Raw genomic sequence first — 15,320 nt, 5'->3', positions numbered from 1 at the left:
CTTTCTGTGTTAGGCTTCATGCCAGAACGGTGGATAATATTTGCAGGTGAAAATGACAATAACTTTGTATTTGAGAAGATAGTAAAACTGACCTATTCCATTATCCTGGATCTCTTACAAAGCTATAGGTTTTCAGCACATGTCTGCACATGAAGTTTTGATATCCAAATGCACCCAAATGGTTCTTGAGAATGGTGAAAAATGATGCAAACAGTATACATAATCTTCATTTAAAGATTGATTTGTTTATAATAGAATTAAATGATAGGTTTAATGTATAAAACCTATGCCCATTAAAGAAGTTAAACAATAAATAAATTTAACATGGAAACATGAAAGTCCTGGGAACCCCTTTCATGCCTCTATATATGAAGTAAGATCTGGGAGCTCATACACAGTGTAATTATAATTATAGAAATGGAATTGGCTGGGTGCGGCAGCTTTGTAATCCCAGCAGTTTGGGAGGCCGAGATGGGAGGATTGCTTCAGCCCAGGAGTTCAAGACCAGCGTTGGCAACATAGGGGGACCCTGTCTCTTAAAAAGAAAAGAAATGGAATTATACATACTAATCTGTAGTTTCTTTCACCTTGGATTTTTTTAAAATAACAGATTCTGGTTTAATTTCAGAGTTAGAATATATTTTTATTTTAAAACTTTAATCATGGAAAATTTCAAGCAGATACAAATGTAGAGAGAATAGTATGATGAATCATCATCCACTTTCAGTGTTCCCCAACACAGGGCCAATTTTTTTTTCATCTATTTCCCTTTTTTTCCCCTTCCCTTTCCACCCTTGTATTATTGTAAAGCAAATTCTAGGCATATTTCATCCATAAAACTTTCAACATATATCCCTGAAAAATTAGGATCCTCCTCTATTTATTAAACTCCAGTACCATTACTGCATCTTTAAAAACGTACGGTTTAGCAGACAATATTCTCAGAATTTTAAAACATAGGACTTTGGTATGAATAATCACTTCCTTGGTACCTGTCTGTATCTGCAAGTGTGCTAGGGGCTTTACATTATTGTTATTCCTTGTGACGACACTGCTAGGTACCTATTATTGTCCCATTTCATGTGTCAGGAAACTGAAGTTTAGAAATAATTGTCTGAGGTTCCAGAGCTATCCAGTGGTTCTTTGTGGAGAATGTGGGCTCCCTGACTATAAAACACATGCCTTTTCCATTCTACCACGTATTTATTATGTCTGTCGCCACTAGTGATTTTTACAGAAGAGGAATTCCTCTTTTATGTGTAAGGCATTTTCTTCTGGTTTTTCATTTTTGTAGCCTGAAGTTTCTCCCATATGGTGATACGCAATTTTCCGTCTGTTTTAGATTAACAAGTGGTGGAATAACCTAAGTGATGGCCAGCGGACTGTGACAGGTTTGTGTTAGCTTACACGTTTTAACCATTCAAGGGAAGAGAAATCAAACCAAAAGGTACAGTATGTCACAGGCAATGGCTTTTGTACCATGCTCACCAGTGGTTTAGAAGACAGTCTCTGTACCTATAGGCTAATGTAATAATATATAAAGTGGTGAGGTATAAAGGTTTACATGATACTCTGGGTCAGTTACTTTCTAATTTTGATCTAGTATGATACTGATGGAATGATCAGTTTTGTTGTAGAATTCCAGCTTGTGGAATAGCTTATTATTAATTATTACTTCCCTTATTAAAGAAACTAATGGAAACATTAAGTACCTTCTATATTAAGAATGCTGTAATACACATTCTGTCCCTACGCGGAGTTGCTTACAGAGTAGTTGTCTCCCTTTTTACAGATAAGGACACCGGCTTTCAGAGAAGGAACTTTTGAAAGTCAAACCGCTAGTAAGCAGTAGAGCTGAGTTTCAAAACCCAAGTCTGTCTCATTCTAAAACCAGTTTTCGCTCTTCTCCCCCATGCTATTTGTAAAACCCTGTTTAAATGTAAGCATGACATGCATGTCACCATGATAACTTTTTTTCTTTGTAAATTGTTCTGGAAAGACAGATCTGGCTTTTCAAGTTAATACCTCTGCAATATTTTATGGACTTAGTTGTTTGAGAAACTTGAAAATAGATTTTTGCCAGGAACAGTGGCTCACACCTGTAATCCCAGAACTTTGGGAGGCCAAGAGGCCAAGGTGGGTGGATCCCTTGAGCTCAGGAGTTCAAGGCCAGCTTGGGCAACATGACGAAACCCCATCTGTACCAAAAATACAAAAAATTAGCTGGGTTTGGTGGTGCATGCCTGTGGTCCCAGCTACTTGGGAGGCTAAAGCAGGAGAATTGCTTGAACCTGGGAGGCAGAGGTTGCAGTGAGCTGTGATCGCACTGTTACACTCCAACCTGGGTGACAGAGGAGACTCAAAAAAAAAAATTTTTTTTTTTAAGTTTTTTAACGATAGTGTAGATAGGAAACAATTATTTCTAGAGAATTGCAAAATACTACTTTTGCTCAAATTTGATTAGACTTATTTGGTACTCTTAATTTTCTGTACTTAACATAAGTGGAGAAAGGATGTTTATCTTTCTTCATTCAAACTGTTTATTCTCTCTGGAGGTCTTAATTTTTCTGACTTTATTGGAACCCGATCCAGCTTTCAGGCTTATGGTTCAGACATTGCTTCCTTTAGGAAGTGCTTTCTTTTTTTCCTGAACTCATTGCAGTTTTTATCTTTGATAATACAGTGTGCCTTATATAATTGTATGTGTAACATCCTTGAGAGCAGTGTAAGCATCTGGAGGACAACAATGACATCTTTAATTTTGTGACAGCACCTAGCATATATCATGTACACAGTAAGGGCACTCAGTTAAAATCTGTTGAGTGAATGAATGTTGAATGAATCTTAACCAAGGGGTTGAGATTTTTCAGTGTTGCCGTAACTAAGACCGTAGAATTGATAGGTCAATGACATCTTAAATTGATTACTTGAAAGATAGTTCTTTAGTAGCACATCTGTTTCCACTAGATTAATGTACTTTGTTTCCTTGCTTCTTTTATGAAAGTAACGAAACTGGGTGCAGTGGCTTATGCCTGTAATCCCAGCACTTTGGGAGGCCAAGGTGGGCAGATCACCTGAGGTTAGGTCAGCCTAGCCAACATGGAGAAACCCCATCTCTATTAAAAACACAAAAAATTACTGGTCGTGGTGGTGCACGCCTGTTAATCCCAGCTACTAGGGAGGCTGAGGCAGGAGAATCGCTTGAACCCGGAAGGCAGAGGTTGCAGTGAGCTGATATTGCGCCGCTGCACTCCAGCCTGAATGACAGAGCAAGACTCTGTCTCAAAAAAAAAAAAAAAAAAAGGAACGAAATTAAGATTTCTTTAGGGTGGCAAGGTTTTGCCTTCACTAGTTTCGAAGCATTTCACTATTAGTTGATACCTCACATTCTTTGAAGATGGTTGTGATTTTATGCCATTTAACATGTGAAGAAGCCTAGCGTAAGAGTTTAAAACCTTTTCTCATGCTGGTGAATACTTTCTTCAAAGAAGCTGGAGGTAATTAAAAATCAGAATTCTTTCCCCCCAGTCTTTTTCTTTTTTGAAATCAAATCAGCCATTTGGCATGAAGAGCATAGCAGTAGAGAGAGATGCTTGTGATCTGTCTTGCAACTTGAATGTAAGCTGCTTTGAACAAGATAAATGTGAATGGTCATGCTTCAGGTCTTAAATCTTTATTGTTAGATTATCCAAGTGACTTTAACCTCAGGAAATGCCCTTTGAACTGTTTTGTGTCACCTCAGACTTTCCTTGTAGGAAATAACTATTCTAGTAATAGTGATTCTAGTTTTACAATGTCTGTAAATGGTGCTTAATCAATTACCTACATATGAGATTCTCAAGAATAAACTGTTTATTTATTATGTCTTGTCTCCTTCCTGGGGTGCCAATTAGTCCAGCTTTCCTTGCTGAGCACTCCTGATTGCTTCTTGTAGACTGCAAAGTGAAGTTGGCTCAGCTCCTGGTTTTAATCAATGATAGATTTATGGAGTGACAGGTCTACTCCGTCCCACTTTCTTTCTTTGGATTGGAGATGTTTTCTGAATGTGGATTTTTTGTTGTTGTTGTTTCATTTTATATTTTGAAAGAACTTGACAAGTTTGACCTAGAGAGTTTTTAAAGCTTTGTGAGACCAGTGTGCCTCTCTGCTTTGTAGTTTTCATACCCAGACAACGGCAGCATGAAAGCTCTAGTTGGTTAAAGATTTCTCACTACTACACCAAACACTTCATGTAAGTATTCCTTGCTATTGAATCTGTTGAGCTCTTGAATGTGGATGGAAAGATTTTGGATATAGTAAGTTCAGACAGTAAAGTGTTAATCCAAATATACATGGTTTCTGAGTTTCAGATAATGATGGGTATCTCAAATTTATCCATGTCTCTTCGGTTCCTAGGTGTAGATAAGAACAGTCAGATTGTAAGGCATACCTGTAATTTATTTTATTCTTAAGGAGGCATCTGGTGGTGAGGTAAAATACCTCCCTTTCTAGCTGGGTGCAGTGGCTCACGCCTGTAATCCCAGCACTTTGGGAGGCCGAGGTGGATGGATCACCTGAGGTCAGGAGTTGGAGACCAGCCTGGCCAACATGGTGAAACCCCGTCTCTACTAAAAATACAAAATTAGCTGGATGTGGTGGCACATGCCTATAATCCCAGCTACTAGGGAGGCTGAGGCAGGAGAATCACTTGAACTTGGGAGGCAGAGGTTGCAGTGAGCCGAGATCATGCCATTGCACTCCAGCCTGGGCAATAGAGTGAGACTCCGTCTGAAAACAACAACAACAAAAACCTCCCTTTCTTACAGCTGATGCCAGGTTTGGAGTCTGTAGTTTTTGACTGTTCTGTCTCAATCTGTCTGTGCAAATCCCTTTTTAAAGCTATACTAGGAGACTCGTTTTAATCCTTTTTTTTTTTGGTTTGTTTGAGGATTTTTTTTGGTCTTAATTTTTATTACACAGAAATAATCTCCCCAGGCTTCATATTGCTCTGAAAAAGTGTTTATAAGCCCACTGGGTATTTGTGGAGCAAATGGGGAGTATAAGGTGACATTCTTCAAAGCTAGATTTGTCATCCCTGGTGCTTTTATATTTCAGCTAATCTTCTGTTCTGTTGCCCTGATCTGTCAGCCTTTTAAGCCTGTCCTGGAGGTCCCCGGGCAAGCCCCAGAGAGAATATTTTCTCCTACCTTTCTAGCTTTCAGGATTGTCTTTGAGGCACTTGCCAGGTTTTCCTGTTAGTTCAAGAGAATGCTGACTTTACTGTATTGAGATTCAGGTAAAGCCACGGGAAAGAATCAGCTAAATTATTATTTTTGATCAAGAAGGAGCGAGGACGGAAAAGGATAGGGAGAGAGATCTCAAGAAAACTATGCCCTAGTTCCTCTACTAGTGTATTTTTTGTCAGCATCAAAGTTTAGTCGCTACTACTCTCTAGTCTTTGACCCCTTGCCCCAACTTCTAAAGTCTATTCTTTTTTCTTTGCTGTTCTGTTTCTACCAGGCTTATTCTTTTTCATTTCGGTTCTCTCTCTCCTTGTACATTTTCAAGGTTTTGAACTGTCTTCCCAGACTAAGGCCTCCTTGTCTATTCTGATGTTGCTGGTAAGGTAACGTTTTCCTTGGTCTTATAGCGCATCTTTATCTTTTAATCAGTCACTGTTTTTCTGTAACCCCTAACTCCTGACTTCCCAGTCTGCAAACAAGTTATTTTTGGAGAAGAATAGCAAAATTAATCCTTGAGTGCCAACCACACTTCAAGTATCATGCTATGTGCTTTACATGCATTTATATTATTATTAATCATCATAAGAACCCTGTTAGTGGTATCCTCATTTCTCAGATGGGGCAAGGAGCCGTCAAATAACTGAGATCACACAGCTAGAACTGGGTGGATTCGGGAATCAAATCCACTTCATATTTCAGAGTATAGGCTTGTTATGTCCTTTCACTTTCTAGAATAGCAAACCACCACTAATTACCTTTCTGATAAACCACACTGCCTCCCCCTGTCAAGTATCTGGGTGCTGATTCACAGCACAAATTGCAGCAGATTGTTCCAGAGTAGCAGCCTGGTACCCAGGGAGGAAAGGGAGCCCTTTTTGACTGCCTAGACTAGATTTTGTCATTGTAAAAGGAATAAATATGCATGGTAACAGATGAAAATTGGAATAAAGGATACATAAAGTGAAAAATAAGTCTTTCTCTCACTCTCAACTTCCAGTTCTGCACTTTCCCTTTCCCATAATAACCATTGCATGTTTAGTTACTTGTGTGTTCTTCCAAGGCATCTATTTATGTGTAGGCATTTATATCTATCTGTGGTTTAACACAAAAATAGTAACATGCAATACATACTCTTCTGCACCATGATTTTTTTTTCACTTAATATTTTAAAGAACATTCTATATCAGTACAAGTAGGTCTGTTACATTCTTTTTAATATTTTATTGAGGTATAATATACACAGAAGAATGTGAATATGTCAAATGTACAACTCAACTAATTAATTTTCACAAGCTGAGCACATCCATGTAACCAGCACCCGGATTGATAAATGGAAATTACCAGCACACCAGGCTTTTTTGTTTGTTTTGGTTTGTTTTGAGACAGCATCTCACTTGTCACTAAGGCTGGAGTGCAGTGGCATGATCACGGCTCACTGCAGCCTCAACCTCCCAAGGCTGGTCTTGAACTCCTGGACTCAAGTGGTCCTCCTGCGTTGACCTTCCAGATTGCTGGGATTACAGATGTGAACCACTGTGCCTGGCCAGCATATTCTTTTTAATGACATTATAGTATTCCATGTAACTGAATATTATTTAACAAATCTTTTATTAATAGATATTTATGTGGTTTTTAGTCTTCTGCTTCTAGAAATATTACTGCGGTGAATTGCCTTACATACAGATCTCTGTACCTTGTACAAGTATATTTTTAGGATAAGTTACTGGAAATAGAATTGCTGGGTCAAAGAATATGTACATTTAAAATTTTGTGTATTGCAAAGTTGTCTTAAAAGAAGTTGTGTACCATTTTAAATGTCCTCCAACAATGTACAGAGTATAAATACGTCAGATTGATTTCTAAAAGTTGCCCACCGGGAAGGTTAGATATTCTCATCTGCAGGGAGAGTACAGAGAAATAACAACCCTTTTTTGTGGTTAGCAATTATAAGGGCCTTTGCCTCCCTCATTGTGAATTTGCCCTTTCTGTTTACCCGTATTAGTTTCAAACTTTCTGTCTCTATCCCAGTGGGAGGATGGAAGATGGACAGTCTCTCTGGGTTTCTTCTTGATTCCAGGTAGCTGTGGACCCAGTCCTTAATTAGTTTGGTGGATACTACCTAGGAAAAGAAATGATAGCCACTGTGTGAGGCCAACAGGTTGATCTTTACACCTGCCTGGTTCCCAGAGAACCTGAGGTAAGGATGGCTTGAGCCCAGTTCTTTGGCTGCTGTGGATGTACATGCTTGTCAGTGTCTGGACTGGCCGGGTCTGGGTCGATATAGTAGCCCCTTCAGATAAAGGAGCTGTGGAGGTGTGACTTGGCCCACCCAGAAACAGAGGGGATCTGTGAGTAGCTATTAGACCCCAAGTGGTATGGTAAGTCCTTTATAGGAAAATGAGAAAAAAGGGGTTATACTACCTTTCTTGGGCTGAGGAGGAAAATAACCTGAGGTCATTGAACCAAGTAATGCTTTCCAAATCAGTGCATCTGCCTTTTTAAAAATTAAGATATAATTCACATATAAAATTCACCATTTAAAGCAGGGATTCCCAACCCTGGGCCAAGGACTGGTACCGGAACCGGGCTGCACAGCAGGAGATGAGCGGCAGGGGAACGAGTGAAACTTCATTTATGTTTTTTTTCCTTTGTTTTTTTGTTTATTTTTTTGAGACAGAGTCTTGCTCTGTTGCCCAGGCTAGAGTATAGTGGTGCGATCTTGGCTCACTGCGATCTCTGCCTCCCGCATTCAAGTGATTCTCCTGCCTTAGCCTCCCAAGTAGCTGGGATTACCGGCACCTGCCACCACATGTGGCTAACTTTTGTATTTTTAGTAGAGACAGAGTTTCACCATGTTGACCAGGCTGGGATCTAGGTTGTGTACTCCTTATAAGAATCTAATGCCTGATGATCTGTCCCTGTCTGTCATCACACCCAGACGGGACCATCTGGTTGCAGGAAAACAAGCTCAGGGCTCCCACTGATTCTACATTATGATAAGTTGTGTAATTACTTCATTATATATTATGATATAATAGAAATAAAGTGCAGAATAAATGTAATGCATCTGAATCATCCCAAAACCATCCCCCTACTCCTGGTCTATGGAAAAATTGTCTAACACAAAACTGGTCCTTGGTGCCAAAAAGGTTGGGGACCACTGATTTAAAGTATACAATTGGCTGAGTGTGGTGGCTCACACTTGGAATTCTACCACTTAGGAGGCTGAGGTCAGAGGATTGTTTGAGTCTAGACCAGCCTGGGCAACATGGTGAGACCTCCCACACCTCTCTAAAAATAATAACAAATAAAAATAGAAAGCCAAAGTAAATTCAGTGGTGTTTATTATATTTAAAAGGCTGTGCAACTATCATCATTATCTAATCCCAGGGCCCTTTCATTATCCCAAAAAGAAACCCCATTCCCGTTAGCAGTCACTCCTCCATTCCTTCCTTCCCCTCAGCCTTAGGCAGCCATCAAGCTGCTTTCTTCAGGGACTTTCCTGTTCTGGAGATTTCATATACATCAAGTCACATAATGTGTAGCCTTTGGTGTCTGTTTCTTTCACGTAGCATAATTTTTTAAGGTTCACTCATGTTGCAGTATATATCATCAGTACTTCTGTTTCTTTTTATGGCCAAATAATGTTCCAGTGTATGGATATATTACATTTGTTTATTCCTTCATCAGTTGATGGGCATTTGAGTTGTTTCCGTTCTTCAGCTATTAATAATGCTGCTATGAACTTTCATGTGCACGTTTTTGTGTGGACACATGTTTTCATTTCTCGGTATATAGCCAGGAATGGAATTGCTGGGTCATGTGGTAACTCTTTTTTTTTTTCCTTAATTGTAAAAAAATAAATAACATGAAATATACCATCTTAATCATTTTTAAGCATATAGTTCAATCGAGTTCAGTATATTCACATTTTTGTAAAACCAATCTCTAGAACTTCTTCATTTTGCATATCTGAAACTCTCTACTCATTAAACAGTATGTCCCCTTTTTCTCCTCCCTTCAGCCCTTGATAACCACCATCCTTCTTCCTTTTTCTATGCATTTAACTACTTTAGATACCTCATGCAAGTAGAATCATAAAATTCTTGGTTTTTTTGGACTGGCTTATTTCACTTAGCATCATGTCCACAAGGTTTATCCATGTTGGAGCACGTGACAGTATTTACTTCCTTTTTTAAGGCTGAATAATACTTTATTTTGTGTGTATATCACATTTTGTTTATCCATTCACCTATTAATGGACGTTTGAGTTATTTCTACCTCTTGTTATTGTGAATAATGTTGCTATGAAAATGGGTGTGCAGATATCTCTTTGAGACCGACCATGCATTCAATTCTTTTTTTTTTTTTTTGACATGGAATCTCGCTCTGTTGCACAGGCTGGAGTGCAGTGGCATGATCTCAGCTCACTGCAAGCTCCACCTCCCAGGTTCAAGCAATTCTCCTGTCTCAGCCTACCAAGTCGCTGGGACTACAGGCTCATGCCACCACACCTGGCTAATTTATTTATTTATTTATTTATTTTAGTAGAGACAAGGTTTCACCATATTGGTCAGGCTGGTCTCGAACTCCTGACCTTGAGGTGATCCACCTGCCTCAGCCTCCCAAAGTGCTGGGATTACAGGTGTGAGCCACCATGGCTGGCCTGTTTTCCTTTTTTTGAAATTTGATGATAGCCGTCCTAATGGGTATAGTTTTAATTTCCATGTTTGAAGGGGTGGCCTGCCCCTCCACACATGTGGGCGTTTCTCGTTAGGTGGAACGAGAGACTTGAGAAAAGAAATGAGACACAGAGACAAAGTATAGAGAAAGAAAAAGTGGGCCCAGGGAACCAGCTCTAGGCATACAGAGGGCCCACGCCAGCTCCGGTCTCTGAGTTCCCTTAGTATTTATTGATAATTATCTTTACTATCTTAGAAAAAGGGAAGTGACAAGATAATAGGATCATTGTAGGGAGAAGGTCAGCAGTAAGACATATGAATAAAGAGCTCTGTGACATGAATAAGTTTAAGGAAAAGTGCTGTGCCTTGATATGCGTATGCAAACATCTTCATAAACTTTTTTAGTGCATAAAGAGCAGCATTGCTCTAGCAAGTCCCACCTTTCGCCCTAAGGTGGTTTTCTCGTTTCTCAGTAAACAGAACATACAATCGGGTTTTACACTGAGATGTTCCATTGCCCGGGGATGGGCAGGAGACAGATGCTTTTCTCTATCTCAGCTGTCAAGGCTTCTTTTCCTCTTACACTAGTCCTCCTCAGCACAGACCCTTCACGGGTGTCAGGCTAGGGGATGATCAGGTCTTTCTCTTTTTTTTTTTTTTTTTTTTGAGACAGAGTCTTGCTCTGTCGCCCAGGCTGGAGTGCAGTGGCCAGATCTCAGCTCACTGCAAGCTCCGCCTCCCGGGTTCACGCCATTCTCCTGCCTCAGCCTCCCGAGTAGCTGGGACTACAGGCGCCCGCCACCTCGCCCGGCTAGTTTTTTGTATTTTTTTAGTAGAGACGGGGTTTCACCGTGTTAGCCAGGATGGTCTTGATCTCCCGACCTCGTGATCCGCCCGTCTCGGCCTCCCAAAGTGCTGGGATTACAGGCTTGAGCCACCGCGCCCGGCCATGACTATCACATGGGGAGAAACCTTGGACAATACCTAGCTTTCCTAGGCAGAGGTCCCTGCGACCTTTGGCAGTGTGCGACCTCTGGCAGTGTACGCCCTTTGGCAGTGTACGTGTCCCTGGGTACTTGAGATTAAGAGAATGCTGATGACTTTTAACCAGCATACTGCCTTCAGGCACTTGTTTAACAAAGCACATCCTGCACAGCCCAAAATCCATTAAACCTTGAGTCACCACAGCACATGTCTCTTGCAAGGACAAGGTTGGGGGTAGGGTCACAGATTAACAGCATCTCAGATACAGAACAAAATGGAGTTTCTTGTGTCTACTTCTTTCTATATAGACACAGTAACAGTCTGATCTTTCTTTTCCCCACAGATTTTGCTAGTGATTAGTAATGGTGAGCATCTTTTCATGTGCTTATTGGGTATTTGTATATCTTCTCTGGAGAACTTTCTATTTACTTCCTTTGCCCATTTTTACATTGGGCTGTTGAGCTTTTTATATATTCTGGATATTAATCCCTTATCAGATATGATTTGCACATTTTCTTCCATTTTGTTGCCTTTATTATATCCATCCTGGTGAGTGTAAAGGGATATCAGTGTGGTTTTGATTTGCCTTTCCTTAATGAGTAACGAACATCTTTTCATGTCTTATTGTATATTTAGTCTTCTTCGGAGAAATGCCTGTTTCTCCAAATGTTTTCCTCATTTAAAAATAGCTATTTGTCTTTTTGTTGAGTTGTAAAAGTTATTTATATATTTTGGAGACTAGACCCTTATTAAGAGATACGATTCACAAGTATTTTTCCCATTCTGTGAGTTGTCTTATCACTTTCTTCATAGTGTTTTCCAAAGCATAAACATTCTAATTTTGCTGAAGTTCATTTTATCTATTTTTTCCTTTGTTGATTGTACTTTTAAGTGTCATGTCAAGGAAACTGTGACCTAATTCAAGGTCACAAAGATGTGTACCTGTGTTTTCTTCTAAGAGCTTCAAAATTTTAGCTCTTCAATTTAGACATTTGATTAATTCTGAGTTAATGTTTGTATTTGGTTTGAGGTAGGGGTCCAAACTCATTCTTTTGCTTATGGATATCCACTTTTCTGAGCACCATTTTTGACGAGACCAATCTTTCCACCATTGAATTTTTTTGGAACCTTAGTGAAAAACCAGTTGACCATAATCATATGGGGTGTATTTCCGGACTCTCAGTTCTGTCCATTGATTTATATATCTGTCCTTATTCTAGTACTACATTGTCTTTATTCCTGTAGGTTTGTGTTGTAAATTCTGAAACTATGAATTGTGAGTCTTCCAACTTTGTTAATGTGAAATATTACGTTGATTTTTCATATGTTGAACCCAACTGGCATTCCTGTGACAAATTCCACTTGGTCATGATTTATAATCCTTTTTATATATGGCTGGATTTGGTTTGCCAAAATTTTCTTGAGGATTTTTGCATCTGTTTTCATAAAGGGATATTGATAGTTTTTTTGTGATGTCTTTGGTTTTGATACGAAGGTGATACTGGCTACATAGAATGAGTTGGAAAATGTTCCTTCCTCTTCTATTTTTTGAAAGAGTTAGAGAAGGATTGGTGTTAATTCTCCTTTATATTTGGTAGAATTTCCCAGTTGTAGTAAGTTGAATAGTGTGCTTCCCCAAAATTTGTGTCCACCTAGAACCACAGAATGTTACTTTACTTGAAATAGCAGCTTTGCAGATTTGATTAGTTACAGAGAGATCATATTACATTAGGATGTACCTTAATCCATTGACTCATGTTTTTATAAGAAGAGGAGAGGACAAAGAAAGATACAGAAAACAAGACCAAAGAGATGGTGGCAAAGATTGGAGTGATGCACCTATAAGCCAAACAACGCCAAGAATTGTCGGGAGCCACCAGAAGCTAGGAAGAGGGAAGGAAGGACACTTCCCTAGAGCCTTCAAAAGGAAGCATGGCCCTGCTGACACTTCACACCTTGGTTTCTGACTTCTAGCTTCCAGAACTGGAAGAGAATAGATTTTTGTTGTTTTAAGCCACCAAGTTTGTGTTACAACAGCTGTAGGAAACGCAAATACTAGTGAAGCCAATGAGAAACATAGGCACCTAACACCTTATCTGGCTCTGGACTTTTCTTTGTGGTTTTTTAAATTACTAGTTCAGTCTCTGTATTTATTCTTGGTCTGTTCAGATTTTCTATTTCTTCAAGTCAGTTTTAGTAGTTGGTGTCTTTCTAGGAATTTTAAATTTCATCTAAGTTATTCTCATTTGTTGGTATATAATTGTTCATTGCATTTTGTAGTAATTCTGATTTCTGTAAGGTTGGTAGTAACATTCTGCTTTCATTCCTGATTTTAGTAATTTGTTTTTATTTTTCCTTTTATTTTTTAGCTAATCTCAGACCTGTATGACATGACTTTAGTAATTTGAGTCTTTTTTTCTTTGTCACTGTAGCTAAAAGTTTGTCAATTTTATTGATCATTTCAAACAGATCCAACTTTTGTATTTATTAATTTTGCTTTTTTTTAAAATTCATTTACCTATTTTCTTCATTCTTTCCTTCTCCTTGCTTTGGTTTTAGTTTGCTCTTCTCTTTACACTTTCTTAAGGTGAAAAGTTAGGTTATTGAGTTGCGATCTCCTTTTTTAATGTGGACATTTCATAGCACCACTTTTGTTGCATCCTATAAATTTTGGCATCTTGTATTTTTGTTTTCATTCATCTCAGTTTCCTAGTTGCCCTTGTGATTTCTTCTTTGAACCATTGGTTATTTAGGAGTTTGTTAATTTCCACATACTGGTGAATTTTCTGAGTTTATTTCTGTATTGATTTGTAATTTCATTCCACATGATCAGAGGGCGTACTTTGTATAATTTAGTGTTCTAGTTTAAGTTTATTGAGAATTGTTTTGTGACTGAACATATCCTAGAATATGCTGCACGTGCACTTGAGAAGAATGTATATTCTGCTTTTGTTGGATGGTGTGTTTATAGGTAGTCTGTTAAGTCAAGTTGTTTTATAGAGTTGCTCAAGTCTTCTACTTCCTTGCTAATCATTTAATTAATCTCTCTATTATTGTAAATGGAGTTCTGAAGTCTCCAGCTATTATTGTTGAGTTGTTTTTCCCTTCAGTTCTGTCCTTTTCTTCATGTCTTTTGAGATTCTTTTGTTAGGTGCATGTTTCTAATTGTTATTTCTTGATGAATTGACCTTTTCATCATTGTATAATATCCTTCTTTTTCTCTAGCAATGAATTTTGTCTTGAGGTCTATTTTATCTTACTATGCGTGTGGCCTTCTAGGGTCCAGTAATATGTTGGAGTTTTTCAAAGTTTCTATGGAAATCTTATTCCCCTGCTTTTCCTCTTAAGATTTTTGATTAGTCTCTTACTTGCCTCCATGTGTTATCCAGCATCTCAGGCAGTCTGAAACTTAAAACACTTACCTGTCATTGTTTTTGACAACACCCTCTGTGAAAAGTTTTGTACTTGAGGAGCTCCCAGTCAGGTTAAACAGCCTTGAAAGTGGGTCTTACATGGAATCAACAGCCAGGTCAAATAATGACAATTCTTTGGGAATGAGGCTTTGAAAGAGCTCCAGCTCCATTCTACCAGCTACCTCGGTTTTTAAGACTACCTTGTAACTAGAGAACGGGGGATTGGACTAGGCCAAGTTAGAATGCTGCAAAGCTTTGGAAGGCCGAGGCGGGCGGATCATGAGGTCAGGAGATCAAGACCATCCTGGCTGACATGGTGAAATCCCGTCTCTACTGAAAATACAAAAAATTAGCCAAGTGTGGTGGCGGGCACCTGTAGTTCCAGCTACTCGGGAGGCTGAGGCAGGAGAATGGCAAAATGCTGTAAAGCTAGCTGTTTTGAGATTCAGCTGTTTTTCTTAAGTAAATACGCCCTGGTTTGCTATAAACCTTTGATTAGTTTCCAGAGTTCTGAAAAAGTTGATTCTGACATTTTTTGCCAGTTCTTTCATTGCTCTTATGAAGGAGAGTTTTCAGAGATCCTTATTTTGTTACTTTTTCACTGATGTAGTCCAGTGCATTACACAGGTGTGAGGATAGGCACTAGGACAGCAGCAGCCTTCCTGAATCAGTAGTGCCAAGCTTGTCCAAGAGTTACCATAGAGTCAGGAAGAAGCAGATGAGATCCCTCCTAAGTGGAGATATACAAAACTTAAGCCCTTCTATTTCTCAGAGGAGGAGAGAGGAGGAAACCATTATTCTTTGATCATTTGCATACTAGGTGCATGTACTATCTTATTTAAGCCCCACTACAACCTTTATGAGGTAGGAGGTATTAGCCTTATTTTACAAATGAGGGAATAAAGTGCCATAGGCCACAAAACTGCCAAGTGACATACTTAGGATTCAGACCTGAAAAGGCCATTCTCTTTTCACCATGTTTTCCATTTATTGGTTCGTCACTGTGTGACTGCTACATT

General features: G+C 39.0%; 1 protein-coding gene across 2 annotated transcripts in view; it reads left to right on the top strand.

Moving 5' to 3' along the window:
• The window catches only part of LOC105480118 (presenilin associated rhomboid like), a 53,858-nt gene that overhangs the window by 21,010 nt on the left and 17,528 nt on the right, over positions 1-15,320 (top strand). For both annotated transcript variants that reach the window (XM_011738587.3, XM_071091360.1), the window contains one exon: positions 1,343-1,391. In XM_011738587.3, coding sequence (XP_011736889.2) covers positions 1,343-1,391 — 49 coding nt within the window. The remainder of the gene's footprint in view (positions 1-1,342; positions 1,392-15,320) is intronic.

This window comes from Macaca nemestrina, chromosome 2 (assembly GCF_043159975.1).
Source record: "Macaca nemestrina isolate mMacNem1 chromosome 2, mMacNem.hap1, whole genome shotgun sequence".
NCBI classification, from domain to species: Eukaryota; Metazoa; Chordata; class Mammalia; order Primates; family Cercopithecidae; genus Macaca; species Macaca nemestrina.
Note: the sequence above shows the minus strand (reverse complement) of the source record. Positions and strands in the feature narration are given on the sequence as shown.